The sequence below is a fragment of the Vigna unguiculata genome, chromosome 8 (genome assembly GCF_004118075.2).
Source record: "Vigna unguiculata cultivar IT97K-499-35 chromosome 8, ASM411807v1, whole genome shotgun sequence".
Taxonomy (NCBI): domain Eukaryota; kingdom Viridiplantae; phylum Streptophyta; class Magnoliopsida; order Fabales; family Fabaceae; genus Vigna; species Vigna unguiculata.
The window spans coordinates 637,610-662,184 of record NC_040286.1 but is presented as its reverse complement, the minus strand read 5'-3'; the positions used below and the strand labels follow the sequence as shown (position 1 = coordinate 662,184).

The 24,575-nt window shown below is 31.2% G+C and overlaps 4 protein-coding genes across 7 annotated transcripts; 3 read left to right on the top strand and 1 right to left on the bottom strand.

Annotated features, from left to right (window-relative positions):
• Window positions 1–6,016: 6,016 nt before the first annotated feature.
• Window positions 6,017–9,216, top strand: LOC114195684 (integrator complex subunit 5-like protein). The gene is made up of 3 exons (XM_028086229.1): window positions 6,017–6,647; window positions 6,781–6,881; window positions 8,203–9,216. Exons 1-3 carry the CDS (start codon window positions 6,151–6,153, stop codon window positions 8,853–8,855), a joined length of 1,251 nt encoding a protein of 416 aa, XP_027942030.1. The 5' UTR covers window positions 6,017–6,150; the 3' UTR covers window positions 8,856–9,216.
• Window positions 9,217–12,252: 3,036 nt separating this feature from the next.
• On the top strand, window positions 12,253–16,081 carry LOC114193286 (hexokinase-2, chloroplastic). The gene is made up of 9 exons (XM_028083015.1): window positions 12,253–12,653; window positions 12,882–13,032; window positions 13,212–13,394; window positions 13,675–13,749; window positions 13,858–14,013; window positions 14,478–14,573; window positions 14,667–14,797; window positions 15,042–15,123; window positions 15,482–16,081. The coding sequence occupies exons 1-9, from the start codon at window positions 12,373–12,375 to the stop codon at window positions 15,824–15,826; spliced, it is 1,500 nt and encodes a 499-aa protein (XP_027938816.1). The 5' UTR covers window positions 12,253–12,372; the 3' UTR covers window positions 15,827–16,081.
• A 631-nt stretch (window positions 16,082–16,712) lies between these two features.
• LOC114194389 (AP-2 complex subunit sigma) lies at window positions 16,713–18,804 on the top strand. The gene is made up of 6 exons (XM_028084574.1): window positions 16,713–16,962; window positions 17,050–17,148; window positions 17,229–17,279; window positions 17,472–17,645; window positions 18,272–18,331; window positions 18,529–18,804. The coding sequence occupies exons 1-6, from the start codon at window positions 16,960–16,962 to the stop codon at window positions 18,568–18,570; spliced, it is 429 nt and encodes a 142-aa protein (XP_027940375.1). The 5' UTR covers window positions 16,713–16,959; the 3' UTR covers window positions 18,571–18,804.
• Window positions 18,805–18,879: 75 nt separating this feature from the next.
• On the bottom strand, window positions 18,880–23,846 carry LOC114194387. 4 transcript variants are annotated; one of them, XM_028084572.1, is made up of 14 exons: window positions 23,704–23,846; window positions 23,374–23,511; window positions 22,976–23,169; window positions 22,413–22,461; window positions 21,926–22,041; window positions 21,580–21,802; window positions 21,247–21,472; window positions 21,093–21,156; window positions 20,937–20,991; window positions 20,737–20,797; window positions 20,551–20,647; window positions 20,105–20,422; window positions 19,809–20,033; window positions 18,880–19,561 (listed from the first exon to the last, which is right to left on the bottom strand). In XM_028084572.1, exons 2-14 carry the CDS (start codon window positions 23,468–23,470, stop codon window positions 19,211–19,213), a joined length of 2,076 nt encoding a protein of 691 aa, XP_027940373.1. In that variant the 5' UTR covers window positions 23,471–23,511; window positions 23,704–23,846; the 3' UTR covers window positions 18,880–19,210. The 4 variants fall into 4 exon arrangements, with proteins under 4 accessions (XP_027940373.1, XP_027940374.1, XP_027940372.1 ...); XM_028084573.1 differs by having other exon boundaries at window positions 21,247–21,478; window positions 21,935–22,041; window positions 23,704–23,845; XM_028084571.1 differs by having other exon boundaries at window positions 20,737–20,794; window positions 21,247–21,478; window positions 23,704–23,844.
• Window positions 23,847–24,575: the final 729 nt, after the last annotated feature.

The following is a 24,575-nucleotide window of genomic DNA, read 5'->3' as shown; positions in this document are numbered from 1 at the left end:
AGCGTAAAAGTGTACGGATCTTTTTAAATATATATAATTTTATATTAGTAAATAATAATATTATAATATTATTAAGTTAATATATAAAATAAAATTATATTTATTAAAAATAAAATATATAAAAAATGAGAGAATATAAATAGGAAAAAAAACAGAAATAGATTGTTTTATAAAAGAAATTTAAAATATCAGTTAATTTTAAAATCTTTAATAAATAATATTATATTTTAAAGGATAAAACTGAAATTTTAAAATATAAATATAAAATAAATAATTATCTTTATATATTGTTATATATTGTTAGAGATATACTTATAACAAAAATTTTAAGATAAGATTTCTGAAATAAAAAATTTACAATAAATTTTTGAAAACATTCTAAAATAAGTATTCAAGAACAAATTTTGATTACAAACTTTTCAAAAATGTGTCATACTTTTTAGAATACAAATTTTAAAATACAAAATAAACTTTTTGAAAAGCATAAAATTATTTTCGGAAATAATATTATGGCAGAGGTAGTAATAACAGCTGTAACAGTAGAGGGATATTAATATTGGTACAGTTAGTAATGACGAAAAGAAAATGAGTATTTTAAATAGGAATAATTTTGAATATTAAAAGTGGGTGGGAAAACAACCCAACTCAATTTAGATTACATTTTCTTAAGTGTAATTGGATCTTAATCACGATTTCTTTAAAAATATTTTTTTTTTAAATTAATTCGAAATGTGCATTTATAAATATTGGGGAGACCTTTTCTTATAAATCCTGAGAAAATCTTAATTGAATATTAAAAAATAAATTATTCTTCCGTAACAAAAACATAATATAAGATATTGATTCTCTCAGTTGAACAAAATAGTATATATATATATATATATATATATATATATATATATATATATATATATATATATATATATATATATATATATATATATATATATATATAAAGATAATATATTTTATCTTTTTTAGTACATTTGTTTCTATGCTTAATAATATGATTATTAACTGGTAATCGTATAAAATTGACATTGGTTAGTTTTATTTGTTTTTTATATATTTAGATTAAAATTGATTTTTATTTTTAAAATTTAGATTAGAATTTTTACTAAAAAATATTTATTTGATATTTGGTAATATTTTATAGATTGTTGTGTTTTTAGATTTAGATTAAAATTTTTATTCAAATTTATTTATATTTTATTTGGTAATATTTTGATTTTGTTGTATTTTCAAATTTGGATTAAGATTTTTATTAAAAACTATTTATATTTTTACTAAAAAATTGGATTAAAAATTTACTAAAACTTTTAACCTATATTTCTATTTTATGTAATTTTGTAACTTTAAGAATTTAGATTTTTCAAATAATTTGTTAATTATTCATTATTTTAGACATTTTTAGCATATCAATTTATCGGTTATGAATCCAAATAACTTTTTTTAAAAACTTAAAATAATAGAATATTTAATATATATATATATATATATATATATATATATATATATATATATATATATATATATATATATATATATATACGACAATGCCAATGTTTATAGTAGTCTTATATAAAAATAATTTGATCATCAAACTTATTTTTAAAAGAATAAAAATTATATTAAAAAATAATTGTAAGTCTACTTCGAACTTAAAAAATCATCTTCTAAGGTAATGATTAAATAGTGAATGATAATTGATCAAATAATGTATCTAACAAATAACAAATTCTATTAAAATAAACCTAATTTATTGTTCTTATACCATGTTAAGTACTAAATATGAATTTTAAACCTAATTTAAACCTATATAATGAACAATTTAAAATGTGAGATTTGAATATATTTATATATGGTGTATTGGTTATATATGTTATTAATGTGAGACTTCAACGACTAAAATATTTATAGTTCTAGCTGAAAAGTATTATTTATGTAACGTGAAAGTCTAAATGGAACATTCTATGTTTTCACAACAATATTATTATTTTTTTAAAATCTTCACCCAAACATTTTTATTTTAGTTTTCTAAATATAAAAAAGTTATATGTTGGAAATGTATACTTCAGTCCACTCTAATTTTTATAGCAGCCAATAATAATTTGTTTAAACTAAAAAAAATAAAAAACTCATATTTCCACATCTTTATATACATGTTATCTTGAACGCTTATAAAACTATTTATATATTAAAAGTTAATGGTTCATCTCTTTCACTAACGAAATACAAATAATATTTGTTAATAACAACAAAATTAACACTGTTGTAATTGAATTTGTACCTAAATTTTCTCTAAAAGTTATTAAGAAAATAATATTTATTTTCAATTTGTGCGTAAATTTTGTAAAGTCTCACGAAATATAATAATAGTACGAAAAATATATAATTGGTATCCTTATATACCTGTAAAAGATTTTATCTTAGTACTTCATTATTATTATTATTTTCAATTTTAAAATTGTTTTTACTTTGAGTATAATTATTCCTTAAATGCAGAAAAAATATGTTTATTTTTAATCGCGCTTATGATAATTATTTAACGCAAATTAGTCCTTCTATTTTCAATTGTTTTGAAAAAATAAATTATTTACAAAATAAATATTTTCCACATTTAACAAAATTATAATTGATTTTACAAATATATATTTTGGAAGTTTATCATTGCAAATCGTTAACTTTCATAACATTTTTTTTTTGTTTGAATTACATTTCGAATATTATTCAATTAATCAATACTGTTGAATTCTAAATGAATGAAAACATATAACTTTCATCCCATTTCAGATTGGATATGAATTGATTATAAACCAATTTCTTAATCCTGAATGATTAGGTAATTGAATTGACAATTAAAAAACAATTCATACTAAGATAAGATATGTAACCCATTTATGCTCTTGTAGGGTAGATGATGTCTTTTCATTTTAGTTGTTAAATTATTATTATTATTATTATTATTATTATTAATATTATTATTCTAAGATACTTTGTGTTAAAAAATAGGGTTTGGATCGGTGATGTGTAGTTTATGTGTTTTATTTATTCTAATTCTTCTAATTGAATGGTTGGCCAAATCTGTGTCTCACCTAATAATACTAATTTTATGTGACTTGTCCCCATTTACTAAATATTCAAATTGATTTCTCATTCTTTTTTGCATTGTACGTTGAATCTCACACAAACTAATGGAATATGCCATATGTAATAACACCAACTCCATGTTAACTTAAATTATTTCATTTTTTTTTTTTGTGTTATGTACAAATAATTAACATTGACTTATGTAAAGTAGTGTTATAGTTGAATTCCATGAAGCTTTTATTAAAACAGTAAGAGTTTGATTATTTATGTAAGTAGAGAATGTTGGATCGAACGCTTATCATTTGACCAAAAGCTATAAATAGTTAGAACACAACTCTTTCTACTTAAGAGTGTATGAGTTCAAGCGCCATGATTCGATTGTAACTCGGTCCATCTGGTCTCAGTTATGGGATAATTGATGTCACTCGCAACAGAGAATTTTAAATAAATGTTAAAATATATACAAAACAATCTATATATAAATTAAATTTTAATTTATGGAAAACAAATTCATAAAAGAATCATCTAAATAAATATCTCTTTTAATTAGTGGACATTATATTCTTAGAGGAAAAAAAAAAGAAACTAAGGAATGAGATTGGAAGGTGCAAATTAGCATATGTTTTTTTGGCTCATATGCTTTTAACTTTTGCTTCCTTTTGGAATCTTGGGTCCATTGTATATGATTTTTTCTTCTTAGCAAAATTAAAGAATAGAAATACCCAATCCACACTTTCTCAAACCAAATCTCACAAGTTGCTTCACTGCACTATTCACTTTCTCGGATCTATTTGACACTATTCTAATTGCTTTATTCTCATGTTGACGAACTTTCCAAAAGGAAAACAATAAACTAATAATGTTTTCTTTATATCTATGTTTAACGAAAATACTTGATAAATGAATGAAAGCTTCAACTTTAATCGATAATTTTTACTATAACTCAGTTGTTACGTTATTAAAAAAATGTAAATATACATAAAAATGTACTTCTTTTTTATCAGTTTTTACATAATTAATACTTTTATTAGTTTTTAGACAAAAGTGTTTTTTTTATGTTATTACATGTGGAATATTTTTAAAGATGAGATCATTTAAAAATATAAAGAAAGAGTATATATATATATATATAATGTTAGAAATTATTTATTAAAATAAAAATAATACAATGTTATAGGAGATAAAGTGACAAATTTTATGAAAAAATTACACATTTTTATTAAAAAAAACGTTTGAAAACAAAAGGTAATAATTGACTATAAATTTAACTGATTATATATAGTCAAAAAAGGAAAATAGTAATATATTGACAGCTAATATTATTTATATAATCTATTACCAACCATTTATTTAATTACTTATGAAAATGTTGTTAATTGTTTCAAATATTATTATTGTTATAAAGAATTATTATTTGTTGTTGTGAGATCATGATTTTTCTTAAAAGGAAAGTAGTACAAAGCATAAAACATCTAAATTAACTAACACAATGTCTTTTTCTAGATTAATATGTAATATTGAGTATTGCATTTAGTCATAAATTATTATTTTGCAATTATCAATTTAATAACTATACTTATAATTGTTTCTAATGGGTTGATAATGTAATATATTATTTTGGCCGATGATGTACTAAAATTCGATAAGTTTGTGTAACAAATACTTTTATTTATGTTTTGAAATGTAAACTTACAAACAATTAAAAAACATACGAGTTATTGGACAATGATACTATGACTTTTATCTTTTACTTCATAATGTGACTTAATGTAGGTCATTGATTAATATACCATTATTTTTTTTTGAATGAATTAATGATTCACACTAAATCACATCATACATCAGAAAGTAAATTATCAAAGACAAAGAATGGTAGTCAAAATATAATTTTTCAAATTTTTTAAAACGCACACTTGCAAAACATGTGGGATAGTTACAAATGTTGCCGTACGTAGATATGCAATGCAACAAGTGATTGTTTTGTTTATGTTCCATTAATGGCACCATTCTCACGAACCACACATCCTGGTCAAGTGCCTATTTCTGCGCCATCTTCTCATAACAATTTGTTCTTAATTAACAAAACTAACTCCTCTCCACTATTTATCTTAATATATAAATTATTCATGTAATATATATTTAACATTTTTCTGACATAAAATTTAATATTTTGCAAATTTTATTTTTCTTATTTATCCCTCAATTCTTCATTTATACTAAAGTGTAGAATTTTCTTATTTGTGGATGAGTTATATTCACATGTATACAAGTACAAACTCTACATATATGCACATGGATGGGGTGAATGTTGAAACATACAATTGAAGACCCTCCAACACAGTTAACACCTCCCAGTTATAGGGGTGTTCACATGGCCATTTAAAAAAGTATCAAATATTAATTACCATTTCATATTTTTCAATTTTTTTTAAGACATTCAATCGCACTTTCACGTTCAAATAAAATCAAACCCCAACTTCTAGCTCAGAAATTCAAATCTCCCATCGCTTGTACCATAAATTTTTAGTTGCAGGACAAGCACCCCCACCACCATCCTCTGTTAAAAACTTTAAAGCGGAGAGAGAATATACGAACATGAATGAAGAAAGAATAACCAACAAATATACTAGTATTTGAACACGTCCAAAATCTTAGTGTAACATTTATTTATTACATTCCCAATATTGTACCAGAGGTAAGTGCATTTTAATTTCACGCGTTTGTAGGTCCAAAGCAGTGAAAGTAATAACTATAGTATAAAAAATTAAAAAAATTAAATTAAATTGTGATACGATAAAAATACTGTTACTTTACTCAATTATATACTAACATTTTGTTTGAATAAATATAAATAAATATAAATAATGAGTGTGTGTCCCACCACACACACCACTCTCTGCATTCTTCTTTATTACTCATCTGAGATCCTCTATTCTTCTGTCTCTCATTTACACCAGAGAGAAAAAAAAAATAAAAATCAAAACTTGTTCAAAACACAACCTTTTCCTTGTATGAAACACAGAGAGAGAACTACCCTTTTGCTTCACGAAGCTCTCTTTCATGGCTCTCTTAACTTCCTTGCCTGAACACTCCACCACCCCAAAACGCCACAAACGACAACCTCAGCAGCAACAGCAACAGCAACAGAAACAGAAACAGAAGCAGAAACAAAAACCAGGTTCTTCATGGGATCAAATCAAGAACCTCTTAACCTGCAAACAGGTGGAAGGTTCGAGGGTTCATGACCCTTCCAAAGGGTACTCGAAGATAGGGTCTTCTTGCAGCTCCATATGCAGCTTCAGAGACGTTGTTCATGGGAACACACGTGTGGTGCATAGGTCTGATAACTCTTCACCGGAGAGTAGTTCTCTGGGTCAAGAAACCGGTTTACTCACAAGGAAACCGGTAACTGGTTCTACACGCTCCACACCCGCAAAATCAAACGCTGGAACAACCTACACGTCATCATCATCATCATCATCTTCTTCTTCCAGGGGAATGCAGTTCAGAAAGCTATCTGGCTGTTATGAATGTCACATGATCATTGACCCTAGCAGGTACTACTATACAGTCACTTCAAATTAATTGCTTTAATTTCTACTGAATTGATTATTAATTAAGTTTTGTTTATAGTAAATATATATTCAAACTCTTGATTTAATGAAAATGGCTTCAAAAATGGTAATTCAGGTTACCAGTTGCAAGGAGCACTGTGTGTTCTTGCTCTCACTGTGGTGAGGTCTTCCCTAAAATGGAGAGTTTGGAGCTTCATCAAGCTGTTCGTCATGCTGGTATTTTTAATATCTCTCTCTGTTTTTTTTTTTTTTCAGAAGATATACATGCATCATATATTATAATTCCGTTTCGTAATGTGATTTAATTTAATTTTCAGAAAAATATTAATTCTTTCCTTTAATGCCATTTAATTATTCATTTATTCGTTCTTGAGTGCTAGTATTAACAAAGGTTACGTTTTATATCGTTAATCCTCAAAGAGAAAGGTCTTCTATCATTAACTCCAAGAATTAGTTTTTTTCATGATATTAAAAATATGTTATACTTCCTCCGTTTTCTATTTCTTTTGTAAGTGTGATTTTTTTGTAGTTTTTTTTTTCAGATTTAAGATAATGTTAATTATTTTGTCGTTGTTTATTAGATTTTTATTTTTCACTTAATTTATGCACACACGTTTATTTTCATGCAGAAATAAAAAGATAAAATGCAAAAAAAAAACATTTAATTAAATTAAGAAAAAGCATCATACAGTGGTTTCAACCTGGCAGTCTCAAGCTAAACTTAAAAATCAGTTTGGAATATTTTATAAAACGAATTTAATGTTCTTTAATTAATTCATTAAGTGCATCCATTGACTTTATTTCTTTTATGAAGGTATATAACTTCTTTTGTTTTCAATGAATAGAACAATTAATCAAGGTACTATAATAACATTTTGATTCTGGTTTCCTTTCACTAATTAATATCATGAGTGTTTCACTTTACGGAGGAAATTAAAAAAAAAAAAAAAAAAAACTTTAGCACCGATGTGGAACAGTAGGATATAGATAGATCTGATGGATTTGTTTGAAGCATTATTAACAATTCTGTCTCTGTCAAAGTTAATTGATTGAACTGCCTTGTGCTTGAGGGAACGTGTTTGTGGGGTTAAAACGTAAAAGTCAGCTTCGAAATCCGAAACATGGAACCTTTTCTCCGATAATTTTGCTCTTCGTAACACTGTTGTTTAGGATTCGATTCATCTTAACATGTTGGAAAACTTGATTATGATAAATTTTTGAAATTCAGAAAATGCACCCACCAAAAATTTCAGTGCATTAGTTTGTGGGGGCAAAACATCCTCGATAACTTGTTGTGTAGGAGAATACGTACGAGAGATCACAGCTGTCTGCTGCCAAGGAAGATAAATGATCTGCTTCCACAACGCGCCACCTCTTTATTGGTCCACACTGCACCACCCACCAAATATAACAAAAAATTGACAATTGCAAATTTTCTATTAACTATCACTTCTTTAATTATAGTATTTATATTTATATTCTATTTTTACGTTGAATAATAATAATAATAATATTAAATTGTGTGTTTGGGGAACAGTTTCGGAGCTGGGACCGGAGGATTCGGGGAGGAACATAGTGGAAATAATATTCAAGTCGAGCTGGTTGAAGAAGGATAATCCCATATGCAAGATCGAACGGATATTAAAAGTGCACAACACCCAACGCACCATCCAACGGTTCGAGGAGTGCAGGGACACGGTAAAGAACCGTGCGCTGGGGAGCACCAAGAAAAACCCTAGGTGTGCAGCCGACGGCAACGAACTCTTGCGGTTCCACTGCACCACCTTAACGTGCGCACTGGGCGCACGTGGGTCATCCTCGCTGTGCGCCTCCGTACCCGGCTGCGGTGTCTGCACAATCATCAGGCACGGTTTCCAAGGCGGCGGCGGAAACGACCACGCGAAAGGCAAGGGCGTGAGGACCACCGCAAGCAGCGGTAGGGCACACGACTCCGTCGTGTGCGGCGACGGCACGCGGAGGGCAATGCTGGTGTGCCGGGTGATTGCGGGGCGCGTGAAGCGCGTGGCGGAGGACACGCCGCCGTCGGAGGAGGAACACGTGTCGGTTGCGTCCTATGATTCTGTTGCCGGGTACGCTGGAATCTACTCGAATCTCGAGGAGTTGGTTGTTTTCAATCCAAAGGCTATCCTTCCTTGTTTCGTGGTTATTTATAAAGTGCCTTCGTGTTAAGGAAAACAAAATTAAAAAATTATTTCTATGATCCGTTGTGGTAGTACTGTATATTTAAATTTCAACTTCAATTTTCACAACTCTACCAAATAACAATGAATAAGTTACTAGTTATTGGTAATTGTATAGTTCAGTTACAAGTTGATAACTAGTAATTTATTGATCGTTAATTACATGGGGGTGTGGAATAGTGAAAATGTAAAAGTGTAAGAACATCATGGTTCTTGAGTTATGGAATTAGAATGTTGTAATGTACTTTCTGCTATTTCTGCCAGACCAACTAATTATGGTGGAAGGTGGATGTGGAACCCAGTTTAATGTAGTTACTTTTTCTTGCATGAGATTTTTCTAAGTTTATGTAGAATGTTGTTTTCTATACACAACATTTGATTAAGAATGTATGAGTTTATGGAACAATATTAGCATTTGAGGACATTTAGGGCTTTAATTAAATTAGTAATGTGATTATGTTAATGTGTTAATGTATGGTTAGGAGTAATTAGATGAAGAAAAAAATGGAGGATTAGTGTGAGGGAGACAAGATGGCATATAAAGCATAAAAACATTGTTCTCTTGGAAGGACCAGTAATAATTAGGAAGTCCACGCTTTTCTTTTTCTTTCAGTTTTCTACCTATAAACAAAACCAAAAATGTCTTTCCCAAAATAAAATGATGACCATTGGTAACGGTGCAACTACTAATGTTACTTCCAAGTTTTCAAAGGAGTGAAATTTAAATACATCACATGGTAAGTAATTTGTTTCTCATTTTTAATCATTTAAATTAAGAATGAATTTATTTTTTATCTACCAAACAGATTAAATTTCTCGCTCAAGCAATTAAAGAATAATCTTTTTATAACTTATTTCGTATTTATTACTTTTATGACATTTGGGTATAACGCTGAAAAAGGGCCGATCTTTTTTAAAATTATAGAAATTAAAAGAATAAATCTTAAAAATATATTAAAATAAAAAGACAGTCTTTCTTTGTCAACTTTGTTCATTATCACCATAAACTTTACTTTTTGTCGTGGTTTACGAGAATTTCTTCTTCGAAGGCGAAAATCTTTTATTAATTATTTGAAGGATTAGTATTATGATTTAAGAATTGAGTGAGACACAATGATGATGATGGTCAACAAATTAAGGAGGTAGAATTGTTGCATTAAGCACAATAATAATTGAAATAATAAATAAAAAAGAGAAAGAGGAGCAAGTTGGGTGGTGATCTGTTTTGGTTGTCCTTCTCTCAGCAACACTTTACTGAGCAAAGCATAATGAAGAACACTGCTTTTTCTATTCCTTTTTTGTTCCTTTTTGAAGGCATGTATATTAGGGTTATTGGTTCATTGGAGAACAACAGAAGATGATAATGATGGTGATAATTGCAAACACATGCACCAGCACATGGACATTTTTCACTGTTTTTTTCTCTCTGTCTTGTGTGATTGTTTTTTTGGGACAAGCCATGCATTCCAAACACAAACACAGTACTTTCCCACCGAATCTAACATCCCACAAGCTCTTGTTGCTAGAGGAGTAAGTAATGTGCATCATTTTGTTGCTTCCATTTTCTTAATCATTAATTAAGAACTAGGTTTAAAGTTGTAGTGCTTTTCCACAGCAAAAACGACAAATTTAGGGTTTCTGGGTTTCTCATTCTTAGCACTTATAACCATTCTCAAAAGCTATAGCCTCTTTAGATAATCCTAAATATTTTTTATATACTTTAGAGAAAAAGTGTTTTTTACTCTTTACATATTCTAATCCCATAAATAAAAAAAATTAATTATATTTGTATTATAAGTAGAGTTAATCATATTTCAATGCTTCCCGAATTACAGAACTAAAAGGTTTTTGCTCTTTATTAAGAGATAACTAAAAGGATATTTGGAACACAAAAAAATATACTAATTTGTGAATAGGTATAACTTTTTCATTTGGATTAAATATGTTTTTGTCCCTTAATTTTTAGTGAATTTTAAAATTAGTCCATTTCAAAACTTTGGACCAATTTAACCTTTAATCTTTCGAAATACGTGAATTTAGTTCTTTTTAATCAAATTTTGTTAGGTTTATTTGATATTTCGTACGCATTTCAGAATTGTATTTGAGTTGTTTATATTGTTTGACATATTTTTGTCTTAATGTTAAGTCAAATACTATTATCAAACATGCTTGAAATATCAAATGAAATTAATAAAATTTGATTAAAAGAACTAAATTCATGCATTTCGAAAGATTAATGAATAAATTGGTCTAACTTTTCGAAATTGACTAATTCCAAAATTCACTTAAAGTTAAGGGACAAAAAACATATTTAACTCTTTTCATTTTATACATGTTTTTCTTCTATGAGTTGTAAAAATAATTAAATTTCCATGATATTGGTCATAATTAACTGATTACTTTTAGAAAGTTGAATATTAACTGATCACATTTTTCAGTTTTTTTCCAAACAAACTTGTAGCAATGGAGACGTGTGGTTGGGATAATCTTTTTTTTCTTACAAATGCCATTTTTTTTTGTTCAGACTTAAGCTAAATAATTATAGTTATAATTACGTATATAATTTTTTTTTTTCTGATTAGTGTATAAAAACTAACTAGATTTTTAAAATTTCCAATCTTATGTTAATGATTTCAGATATGTCAATTAAATCGTGTAAAATTCTTGGTAATGTTTGTTCTCTGTTGTATTAAAAAAATTGTTTTCTTAGCGTGTTTATTAGGAACTACCCATATACGGGAGGAAAATATTTTAGAATCAGATAGTTTTTTTTTTTTTTAACAAATATTTTTTAATTTTGTAAAAAATACTATATCCTTACTAAATTTCAATATTTCACTGGATTTGGACGGCATCAAGTTTTGACTTGCTTGTGGGCTCAATGTTTGGTTGGCCCATCAAAAGGAAGAATGAGTGCAATACATGGGCTTTATCATCCGCAGCCCAGCATTGGTAAAGACCAGAGAAAAACAAAATTTATCTCAGTACTTAGTATGTAGTCCAGTTTTTAAATTTTTTTTAACGGCCTTTGATGTATGAATGCACTTTGATATAATCTATTCTATAAATGAAATAAAATGTTTTACCCCACAATGAAAATCTTTGCAGTGGCATTATCCTTATATAAAATTCTAAGCATTTAATAAATATCTTATTAATCGTATATAGAGCAAACACTTCTGTCTATCTACATCATAGTAGATTATATTCGTATTTTTTTCGGTTTAAATATTTCACTTTAAATTTGTTTCCCTCTTTTATAAGTTTTTCTTAGATTACTTTTTTGTAAGTATGATTAACTTTGTTCTAATAATAATATTAATTAATACAAAAAATAACCCGTGTTTAACTAACTCAAAAGTTAAAAAACATAACCGTTTTAGGACTGAAAATGGTTCATCACGAAGTGAAGGAGAGAAAGAGAGCAAATAAGTGACTTTAATCAGTGTCGTGTGTTTGTGTCACATGAAGAATGTGTTGGATCAACAAAAAAGAGCAAAACAAACATGATGTCTGTTACAGTCGCTGCCGCCACTTCCTTCGCCGCAGGCTCCTATCTTTCACGACCGCCACGGCGGAGTTTCTCGGTGGCTCTCCGATCTGACGTCTCAACGACCCCAACGAGAATATTGACGGAATTGAAACGCCAGTGTGCCACTCCTCTCCCCCTTCTTCAGCAAGTGGCCAAAGCCATGTCTGATGATATGCGAGCTGGGCTTGGGCTTGGGCTTGGCCTTGAGCCCGGCCTTCCCATGATACCCACCTATGTTGAAAATCTCCCCACTGGGTATGTTATGTTATGTTATGTTCCCTTTCTTTCTGGCTTGCCTTATTCGTCAAGGTTCTAGATCCACTTTCATTAATATTATGTTAAAAAATCACAGTATACAAAGGCAATACCTTTATGGCATGTTAATCGTTTAGGATTGAGCTAAACTTATATTGAGATTGCTAGTGTTGTTATTAATAATTTGATGTGTGTTGTGTTGGATTGTGTTGTGTTGTGGAATGTAAGGAATGAGAAAGGGTTGTTCTATGCCTTGGATCTTGGAGGAACCAACTTCCGTGTGATGAGGGTGCAGTTGGGTGGGAAAGATGAGCGTGTTATTGATACTGAGTTTGATCAAGTTTCTATACCACAGGATCTCATGTCTGCTACATCAGAGGTAACTAACTAATTCATTTATTTGCATTGTATATGATGATCATTTTGTTTTCTATAGTGCTTTCAAATCTCAGCACAATTTCTGCTATTTGGTTTTATGAACACTTATTTTTGAAACAAATTTTAAGAAAATAGGTGAGATTATTTTTCTCATCAAACAGATACTGAGTTTCATTGCAGGAGCTGTTTGATTTCATTGCTTCGGGGCTTGCAAAGTTTGTGTCGAAGGAGGATGGGAGATTTCATATCTCACCGGGAAGAAAGAGAGAGATTGGATTCACGTTTTCATTTCCTGTGAAGCAGACATCCATTGATTCTGGTATACTGATCAAGTGGACAAAGGGTTTTGCAGTCTCTGGAACAGTATGTATATTTATCTACCTTTCACAAATTATTTAACTTGGTGTGCATTCATTGGCAGAAAAACTTCAAACAAAACTCGGATAATAGTTGCAATGCAACTATATTTAAAAACAAACGATAATTTTTAATACAAGGGCACTGTGCATTATGAGGGACAATGTAAGTTGTGTCATTTAATCAGTATCATTAACTAGAGTTTTGTGTTTTGATATAGTTAAATGGTAACTGAAATATATGAACCCAACTCTGGCATGGCTGAAACTTCAAACTCTTTACACAGGCAGGAAGAGATGTGGTTGCTTGTCTGAATGAGGCAATGGAAAGACAGGGAATAGATATGCGAGTTTCTGCTCTGGTATGTTGTTTTGATCCCAATAGTTCTATAGAAGTTCAATAACTTAACCAAAATAGACTGATCCAAGCATGAATTGTTATATAATTTTAGAAAATGGGTACCTAACAGGTGAATGATGCTGTGGGAACATTAGCTGGAGCAGAATACTGGGACAGTGATGTTGTGGCTGCTGTCATTTTGGGTACTGGAACCAACGCTTGCTATGTTGAGCAGATCAGTGCCATTCCTAAGTTACAGGGCCATGTTTCTTCTTCCGGCAAAATGGTTGATATAGACTTCATTACTCTCCTTCATATTAATGCTATAGACGAAGAATAGGTTTAATTACAATTCTGGTACTCTTTTCATAAAAAAATGTTAAGTTAATTTTCTAGTTTTTCAAGTCTCAATTTGATTTTGAATTTTGAAAAAATTGATGCAATTTGATATTTTTGTTGAATTTCTTAAAACGGATAGAGTATTTTTCATCAAAATTAACATTAGGATTATGTTAATAATACCAATAAAACAAATCATTCTTATTAACAACTTCAATTTTTTATAAAAAAGCTTTGGTCCATTTCAAGAAATTTAACAAAAAGGACCAAATTGCATTATTTTTAAAAAATCGGAACCAAATTGAAATTTAAAAAACAGGAGGACTAACTTGAAATTTTTTAACAAAAACAAAGACTAATTAAACCATGAAGAATATCTTCTTAATCTGACCAAAAAATTCCTTGATTCAGATCATTAGCACCGAGTGGGGAGCTTTCTCAAATAGTCTCCCTTCAACCGAGTTTGACCGGGAAATGGAAGCTGCTACCATCAATCCAGGTGAGCAGGTAACTTTTGAACCATCTTCTCTATTATTTAGATGTTCTTATGACAAAATAGCAAGTACAATAGTCATTCATTCTCTTCATGTTATTTGGCAGATCTTTGAAAAGACAATCTCAGGACTCTATCTAGGCGAAATTGTTAGACGAGTGCTACTGAAAATGACTGAAGAGGGTGGTTTGTTTGGCAAATTTGTCCCACAAAAACTATCTACACCATTCATACTCGGGTAAATTTTAATCAAGTTAAAATCATATAACAGTAACTATGTTGTACACGTAGTTCTAATCTTCTGTCAATTATTCCTTCTCCAAAGTATACATCAATGCATCCAATTTTCATATTTCACTCTTTACATGTAGTAACTCTACACATTCCTATCATATACATGTTACACTGGTTAAGGTATATTTTTGGCTTAAGACTTTTGAGCTATATTCGAACTGAAATATGCCTTTATATGAATTTAACAGAACCCCAGATCTATGTGCTATGCAGCAAGACTATTCTGGCGATTTACATGCAGTTGGGTCTCTCCTCTATGATATATTAGGGGTAAAAATTTCATGACCTAAACTTGATGACAATGCAGTTTAAGCACATGTTCCATAACTCAACATTACCAAGTTACTAACAGATAGTTTTTTCATGGACACAAAGAAAGAAGATGGTAATTTCCCAAGAGAACTATAATAGTAGTATAAAGAAGCACCATCTGGTTATTTTACAATCCAAATATAAAAGCTTAAGTAAAATGGAGAAAAATGTCCTTGTGCATCAGGTTTTCAAGATGATGATGCAGAATTATGATTATATTATTACAAGAGCTATGTGTTTCTATCATATCTACTTAGAATATTGCATGTAATACTCAATCACTATTTTTCATTTGACACTGGCTCATTTTCTTCAGGCTGAATCCAATTTAAGTGAAAGAAAAACAGTTTTAGAGGTTTGTGAGACTATTGTAAGGAGAGGTGGGAGGTTAGCTGGTGCAGGAATTGTGGGGATTCTGCAGAAAATGGAAGAAGATCAGAGAGGTCTCATCTTTGGCAATGGGAACAGAAGTGTTGTTGCAATAGATGGGGGCTTATATGAAAAGTATTCTCAATACAGGACTTATTTGCAAGATTCAGTGAAAGAACTGTTAGGGACTGAAAAATCAAACAATGTGGTGATAGAGCATACAAAAGATGGATCTGGCATAGGAGCTGCTCTGTTGGCTGCTTCAAACTCCATCTACAAACAAGACTTATAGGGCATTTTACCTTAAATCATTAAGGTAGCATGCATGCAATTATTGGTACCCCTTCTGCTTGATGGTGCATTTGGGGGCAAGAATAAGAAACCAATGGAAGAATCCAACTAAAAGATTCTTCATTTGTAGTATTGAAATTTCAACTTTATGTAAATTATTCAAGGCTCTTCTTGTTAGTTCATAGATTGGTATAGTTTTGTTGTTGTTGTTGTTTGAACACCAGTGTTTAACAAAATAATCTAATTCAATAAAAAAGAGAGAGTAAAGTTTAATGAAGAGTTATTGCTACCAAAAATTGAATTTAAACAATGTCAAAAATTTAACTAATTTCTTGGTGTACTATGTATTATGATTCAGTGGATTGACACCAAAATGAATACATTTAATTTGTTTCAGTAAGGTTTAAATTTACAATAATTTTTAAGAAAAAAATAAAAGAATCACAAAATAGGAAGAAACATGAAAAAAATAAATAAAGAAATTCTGTAAAGTCATAGCAGTTATTATTGTAACAAAAAGATAAGTTAAGGAACTTGTTCCTTTAAAACAAATTAATTTTAATATTTTATTTTCATCAGTCAGAATTTCTTTTGTCTGTTCTTAATTAATATTTGTTACCATATGCACGTGATAAATTTTAAAAAAAAATCAAGTATAAATTAAATATTATTTATGCATCTAATATTAAATATTTAAACATAAACTTTAAAACTACAAAAGATAAAAATTACTTAAAAGGACAGAAATCAAAATTTACATGTTTTACAGGAATAAAACAAAAATTATAGATTTTAAAGGAAAGAAAACTATTTTATTACAAATATTAAAACAACATTTTCTTTCGCTGTAAATATAAACTATAAAATAGAGATTATATAACTGATCAATTATTTGAAGTGTTTATTCAAAATTAATATGAATGTTCAAACTTCAAATAAGGTAAGTATGGGCAAAACCCTTGTCTCTCGTCTGCGTCGTCATTACACGCTAGCAGCATCGCAGAAACAAAATAACAATAATAAATAACAGAGCGTTTCAAAGTAAAGTCGTTGGTATGATCATCTTCTTCGTCTCTCGCATTTGAGATAAATTGCACAAATTACCCTCTCCGGAACCCTAAATCATCGTCGCAAATGGTAAATTTCTCATGCTCACAATCGCTTCCATTCCGATTTTTTCAATTTCGTTTTACCTAAGTTGTTTTACCCTTTTCCTGTTCGCAGATCCGATTCATTCTCTTGCAGAACAGACAAGGCAAGACCCGTCTTGCCAAATACTACGTTCCTCTCGAGGATTCCGAGAAACACAAGGTCGAATACGAGGTAATAGCAACACACGATTCCATTTCTTATTGTCACAACTAACACAACGCCTTAACCTAATTTTCACCTTAATTTGTCAGGTTCATCGCCTCGTCGTAAACAGAGATCCTAAGTACACTAATTTCGTCGAGGTCAATTTTCTCTCCCTTTTGATTATCATATAATTTGTTATTTATCTGATTATTGATTGATGTTATGGAACTGCGACGAGGTTCTGGTTCTGTCGCCCTTAGGCTGTCTGAATTGTTACAACAACGTTTTTGGGTGTTTTTGTCCTTCGGTGTTATTGTGTTCTTACAGTTTGATGGTAACGTGTCTTGCAGTTTCGTACGCACAAGATAATATACAGGCGATACGCTGGCTTGTTTTTCTCACTCTGTGTTGATATCACTGATAATGAATTGGCATACTTAGAATGCATTCATTTGTTTGTGGAAATACTGGATCACTTCTTCAGCAATGTGTGTGAGCTCGATTTGGTTTTTAACTTCCATAAGGTTTGTTTATTATTCATCTTATCTTCCCTCTACAATTGTTTATTTAATTCCACTCCCTTGTTTGCATTTTATAATTTATTTTCAGCAAAATAGTTGTGACTGTTTATGTGGATGTAGATGTCTACAAGCGGTAGTTTCTAGTCACAGTATTGCTATTAATTGATTTCTTCTGCCTTCTATATTCTTGAGCTTACATTACAATATTGACAAACCATACCCATTCACATACCCGACAATAATCGATATGCTACATTGTTTATTTTGCTGCACTAATAAATATGTAACACTATAACTTGATGTCTGAAAAGGGTTCTCAGACAGGATTACCTCCAGTGGAGGATACCTGTGGAAAACCAAAGAATATAATCAATATGTAATATGTAATATGTAATGTCATCGTTTATATACATCAACATTCTCCAGTGGATGTGTATGCATGTATGTCTGATATAATGATTTATACCGATCTCTGTTTTGTTTTTCTTTCTGAGTTCAGTTCATGGTGGCTCAGTGTTAAGACTGGAGTAGTTATTGGCCACCATATTGATCGCATTTTCTTTCCAGAGAATATTATTACTATTTTTTATCGCTTACTTACTCATGTAATTTACCTGTTTGTTTTGAAGGTCTATCTTATACTTGATGAATTCATTCTAGCGGGTGAACTGCAAGAAACAAGCAAGAAGGTATGAATCTTTTAGGTTACTAAGCACTTGATGTGTGGCTGCTGCTGTAAGGTTTAAGTGTGTATTATATTTCAGGCATAGTTGTCTACTTCTATTTCTTCTTCCTACACATTTCTCCGTGAAAATGCAGTTTTTGGTGTAAATTTTTTGACATAGAAAACCTCAATTCGTTAACAAACATGTTTTTGTGCTCGCAGGCTATCATTGAGAGAATGGGGGAACTGGAAAAACTGGAGTGATACATTAATTTTCTGCAGTCGTAGCAGTTTGGAGGTTTCGATGACATGCTCTTGCCCTTGGCGTAATTCTTGCATTTCAATTGTGATACAGAATTTTCAAAATATTTTTTCTTGAGCCGTGTATTCAGTACCCTTTACCTACGCATCTTATTCGGCTTATGTTTATATTTGTAAGACGTTAATCAAATCAGGGTTTTCAATAGCCTTTCTTTTATTGTCGATTTCTATTTTGTATTTTTTTTTTAATTTATTTGCTCGTCTTGACAGTTTGCAAAACACTTAATAGAATATAAGTGGGCAATTGTAGTGTATATGCAATGAAAATCGATTACTATGATGGTACCGATGAATCATCAGGGAACAGATACTGGTGTTTTATTTTCAGTTAGATGGTGCTAGTCTCCTGCAAAATGAAAAATGATTAGGGGGCAATCCTTCTAAGGTTGGTGTCTCTACGTCTTGCAATGAATTAGACACGTATTATCGGTTGGGGATATCTTAGTGCGAATAAAAAGAGTTCTGTGCTAGTTTTAATATGAAAGGTGTAGCTCTAGAAGCTGCGCTGTAGAAAATATAAAACAATGAATCGTACTCATGTTGGTCATGACTTTACAATCGCATTGGCAGCCACATTGTTGCTTCATATAATGAAGGGAGATGATGAAGGTCTGGTCCATTTGTCTTGGAAGGGTGGAAGGAGCTGCTTCTGTTGCCCAGGGATTGAAGAAATCTTAGATCCCAACGTATCTTGTGATGCAGAGGAACAGGGAAGAATGGCTTGGGAGCATGGACTCATTGCCGAAGAATCATGCCTTCCACTTTGCCAGTTAGGAAATTGGGTCCTCGTTATATTGAAATTTACTGTGGACCTACTTTGCTCTGCTTGTTGCAACCCCCAAAAGCTTCGGTGATCTTGTTTATGTGAGAGCGTTGAACTATAATTAGTTCCACATAACGGGTTACCAAAATAATGAGGTTGCTGCAACCGAACCTGCACCCAATTAAAGCATTGAGTGACGATACTAGCAGGACAATAAGGGTGCATATTTATGAGATATTAAATTGCACGCTAGTTCGTTCAATTCATTACTAGCAATAAACTTTAGGCACCTCATTTCATATACATAATCACATTAAACTATTTTTACCAAAGTCGGACCCTAGATTTCCGAGCCCATTTTATTGGATTAATGATACTTTAATAACATTGCTCTTGCAACGAAAGAGATATTTAATACCTGTGGTCCTGCTACAGAAAGCTGATCAAGGAAAGAAGTGGAGGCATACTGACTCTGAGCCACAGGAATTGGCATGACCACCCCATGCTGCTGTGCTAGTGACTGAAAATAAGGCATTTGCAATTTTGATAATGGTTCCAACCTATTTCCAATTTTGTTGTTATTATTATTGTTGTCGACCTTTAACCCATTACTTCCTGCTGACAAGGACAAGAAGTTGAAATTCTGCATAATAAGGATAATCATTAGTGCATGAGGAAGAGGGGCATCATCACCAAAATTAACCTCAGGCTTACTTGCTTTTGAGGGCCATAAACCACAGGTGTTGAAGCAGACTGTGATATCTCTCGATAATGACATTGCTGCTGGAGAATAATATTCTTACTTTCATTGGGATTCCTCACAGTAGAAGTAATTCCATTTTTCATTCCGTTTAAGCTGTGCGCTTGTAAAAGAACTCCACGCTTTGATCCTTCATGTGCTCTCGGTTGATGACAGTCAAAAAGCCTGGTTTCTTTGGTAACCTGTCTTTTTGGCATCTCTAAACTCTTGATTATGTGACTGATGTGAATATGAGCTGCACACTTTTTCCATGATCTCTTGGGAATAAAAACCTGCATGGTTTGTTATTGGCAACGATAAATTGTTGTTTGAGTGGAGTGTACATAGTTTAGGATCAAGAGATTTTAACATAATAGAGTCAAACAAAAACAGCAGTGATAGTAAATTTGTTAGTCCTTACCCTCCCACTTGACGAACAAGCTGAAGTTTCCATCAAATCCAGTTTGGAGGCACGGATTGCAGCTTCAAGCCAATCAGGAGCTTTAATAGAAGAAGACCTTGGAATGAAAAAAAAAATGATCAGAATTGGACAAACAGTAATGAAGGTACTTAACTGGGCGAAAATGAAGAATGAAAGAAACTTTACTGAAGATAAGGCTGGCCAGTTGGTGCCAATGGAGACAAGCCTGGCCACAATGCAAGGCCTTCTGAAAAAAAAAAGAAAGAAAAGAAGTTCGAGAATCAGCAAAATTAAGGAAAAAACTTTTAGCCTATACTTTAGTCATCAAAATGAGATATCAACCATATCAAAAGGGGCATTTGATCTTCGAGAATGAGGGATCATACCATTTCCTTTTTGTTCCTTGATCATATGCTGTTGCTTGCAATCAACGTCTTTGGCCTAAATGCAAGCCAATAGTACCAAAAATACAAGTGTACCAGCTCAGAAATCAGAAGTTATGGTAGGACCGAATAAATTGTAAAAGTTGAAATGTTCATGACCTCAAATTCCACGGGTGGTTTCCTCTCTACTTGAGAAATCCTTGATTGTCTGGGCATACTGAATCTGCAATATGATGATGAAGCATGTCAATACCAACAGACAAAGGACTTGAAAAATAGAGATAATTAAGAATGTAACAAAAACATTACCCACCCCATTGCTAGACTTAACTCAGGGTCGTGCAATGCAACTCTGTTGCCATTTTCACTCTTAACAATCACACTAGGCATGACCTGGGAATTTATTGTTCGAGAAGTGCCATGAGATGGCATGAAGGGCGTCGTACTCTCAGGAAAATCAGGCTGTTGTTCTTGACCAAAATCTTCATTCAAACAACTTTTTTTTGAAGCTTCTACAGGTGAGCTCTCATGAATAGTTGCTGAGGCTAGAATAGAATCCATGACAAAATGAATAATAAAGAGCGTGAAAAAGGTTGAGTAAATAGTTTTACAAGTATCCCAGATAAGGGAGAGAATGAAAAATAACCTTCAAGAGCACGAGCAGCACTAGCATTATCCTCCAAGTTTTTCAAAACTGATGAATTATCTGGCAAAGATTCCCCTTCTAGTTCCTTATTATTGTGATTGGAGGCATTGTCAGGGAACATTCCAGCCAAAGCATAGAGAGTCTCAGCAACCTCTTCCTCATCTTTTGTGATGGGCCCAGAAACAACTTCTCTTGGGGTCCATTGTCGTCTTATTCCTTGTTTCTGCAAAAGCATAAAATTCCAAGCAAAAGTTGAGGAAACAGAAAATGCTGAGAAATTAAACCAACAAAGCAAAAGTGTCAAGTTTTGAAACTGGCAAACACAGCCCACAGATGTCTTACTTACAACACTCACTTTGGACTTCTTTACACTATCCTTTTTGAGAGATTCTATTCCATCCACCTTATTCTTCACCTTTTCTGAATCAAGTAACATGGATTCGCGACCCCGTTTCTTCGTGGCTATGTAATTTCAAAATACAAAACAAAAAAATCATAATATTTTCAGCAAACAATGTTTTTGCCCCACTTTCTACACAAGATTGCATGCAGAAGAAGAAAACTACTGGGTCAATTAAAAGTTTATGGTATATGAAGATATCAGTGGAACTAAAACAATTGCAATAATTCACAAGTAAAAGAAAAAGACAAAACCAAATCAGTAGTCCAACAATTACAACAAACAAACAGAGAAAAGAAAAAGAAAAAAAAAAAACGCTTCTCAGAGATTGCTTAAACTCTAATCCAAAATCAACAACAACCAAAGAGAACTACAAAGGAAAATGCATATTATCCACACATTAAAACGCTTCGGTTTCGAATATTGAACTCACCTGAACGTAGCTTCCGCGGAACAGAAGCACCGTTGCAGTCATTAAAAAACTGTCAAATCATTCAAAGTAGAGAAAGAACCAGAAACAAGAAACTCGTCACAGTGAGAAAAAATATCCACGAATTAGAAGGTAAGCAAATAAATAAAAAATAAAAACCCATTTCCTTATACGCTTTTAGTACATTCAAAATGAAATTATGCATATAATAAAATTTCGTCAAAAATAATGTAATTATGCAGATAAATAAACTTCTAATTCCGAATGAAAAACCACACGGAAACGCAACATGGAGGTTTCTTTCAGCGATTCTCCCAGAAAAAAAAAATGAAACATACTTCTCTAAAACAGTTTACAAATAAACTAAAATTATCTTTCAGAAAAATTAATAACAGAGAAAAGTTTGTATAAATTAGTGTAGAATAAATCAATTTTAACCAGTAGAGAGTTCGCTTTAATTTTTCAACTTAAATTTCGTTTACGAAACTCTGCTTCGATTTTATTTTATTTTTTTACAAAAATTAGGCATGAAACAGAATATTAAGCACATAACAAGAAGAACATACATTCTTATGAAGCTTGAATCTCTTGGCGGTGGCAATGAGAGCTGAAGAAGAGTCACGTGTTTGTTGTTGCTGTTGCGGTTGAGAGAGATGGCAACTCATTTGAAAGCTCGACGACGCCGTTCCGACCGCACTCAAGCTTCTCACCTTTTCCTTCTTCAACTTCTCCGTGAATCGAAGGTCCCCACGGCTGAAAACTACGCCTCACAAACCAAAATAGGTAAGAGCGCACGCAGCGAAACAAGAGAGAAAAACCGAGAAAACAGAAAGCGTTATCTGCAAACTCTTCGTTATCGTAAAATATTAAGAAAAAAAAAAAAAAAGAGAGAGACAGGAATAACGACAAATGTAAAATAGGTTTTGTCTCGTAGCGCAGAAAAAGTTGGTGTTGTGTAATTTACCAGCGAGGAGGTTGTGTTTGTGCTTGCGCTTGTGTCGTCGCTTGTTGGTGCTTGAGAACACACTGCTTCCACGCCTCACGTTTCGAGCTTTGTCCATTTCTCCACGGAAAAACAACAAACAAACAGCAACAACAAGAACTACAACAATAATGATAAGTTATAACAATAATAATAATAATAATAATAATAATAATAATAATAATAATAATAATATAGTGATAAGTGAAAGAGAAGGTTCAGTGGTGGAGAAGGTGTTTGATGTTATGCCGGTGAGGTTGAAATGGAAGGGTTGAGAGAGACAAAAAGAGAGTGAGATTGTACGGTGCTTACTTGTTTACATGTTAACACTACAAACACAGTGGTTGGTTTTGGCTTTTGGTTTTTGGTTGAGTTCAGTGGAAAAGAAGGCAGGGAAAGTAATTGGTGCCTCGTGTTCAGAGAATCAGGTTCTTTTTTTAAGTAAAGGTATGTGGCAGAGCAAAACACACCCAAAAGTCAGAACAAGAGTGCCAAAGATCTAAACCACCAATAAAGGGAACAAAATTTTCAGAATTATGGTTCATAACTATTTTATTTAGTTGTGATTAGGGAAAAATAAAATAAAATGGATCACACATTAATTTCATGCTATGACTATGGCAATGGTTAAATGAGCATGGAAATTATAGGGTAGGGTTCTAGGAAAAACATGAATGGATTACTTAAAGAAGAATAAAAAAGTTTGAATTATAGTACTCGATTCTTTGTGCTGTTCGTGAGTTCGAATAATTTGATTTTTTAACGTGAAAATTGTAATTAGATTTTTTTTAAAAAAAATTTTGAATTAATTTAGTTTTTTTTTTAGAAATATATGAATTTAGTCCTTTAAATTATTTATTTATAAATTTATTTGACGTTTCAAACATATTTTGTTTGAATGTTAAACACATTAATGTTTACACCGATTTAACACATATTCGTTTTAATATATGAGAAACGTTTTTAAAACATCACATGAAATTAATAAAATTTGATTAATAAAATTTGATTAAAGTGACTAAATAAACATATTTACAGAGTTAATAAACTAAATTAGTTTAAAATTTTTAATATAGACTAATTCTGATTTTTAAAAATATATTTAACCCCAGTAAAAACTAAAAAAGAAAAATATTAGATTCCATCTTTGAAGAGAAGCGAAAGATTGAAAATGTTGAATGCAG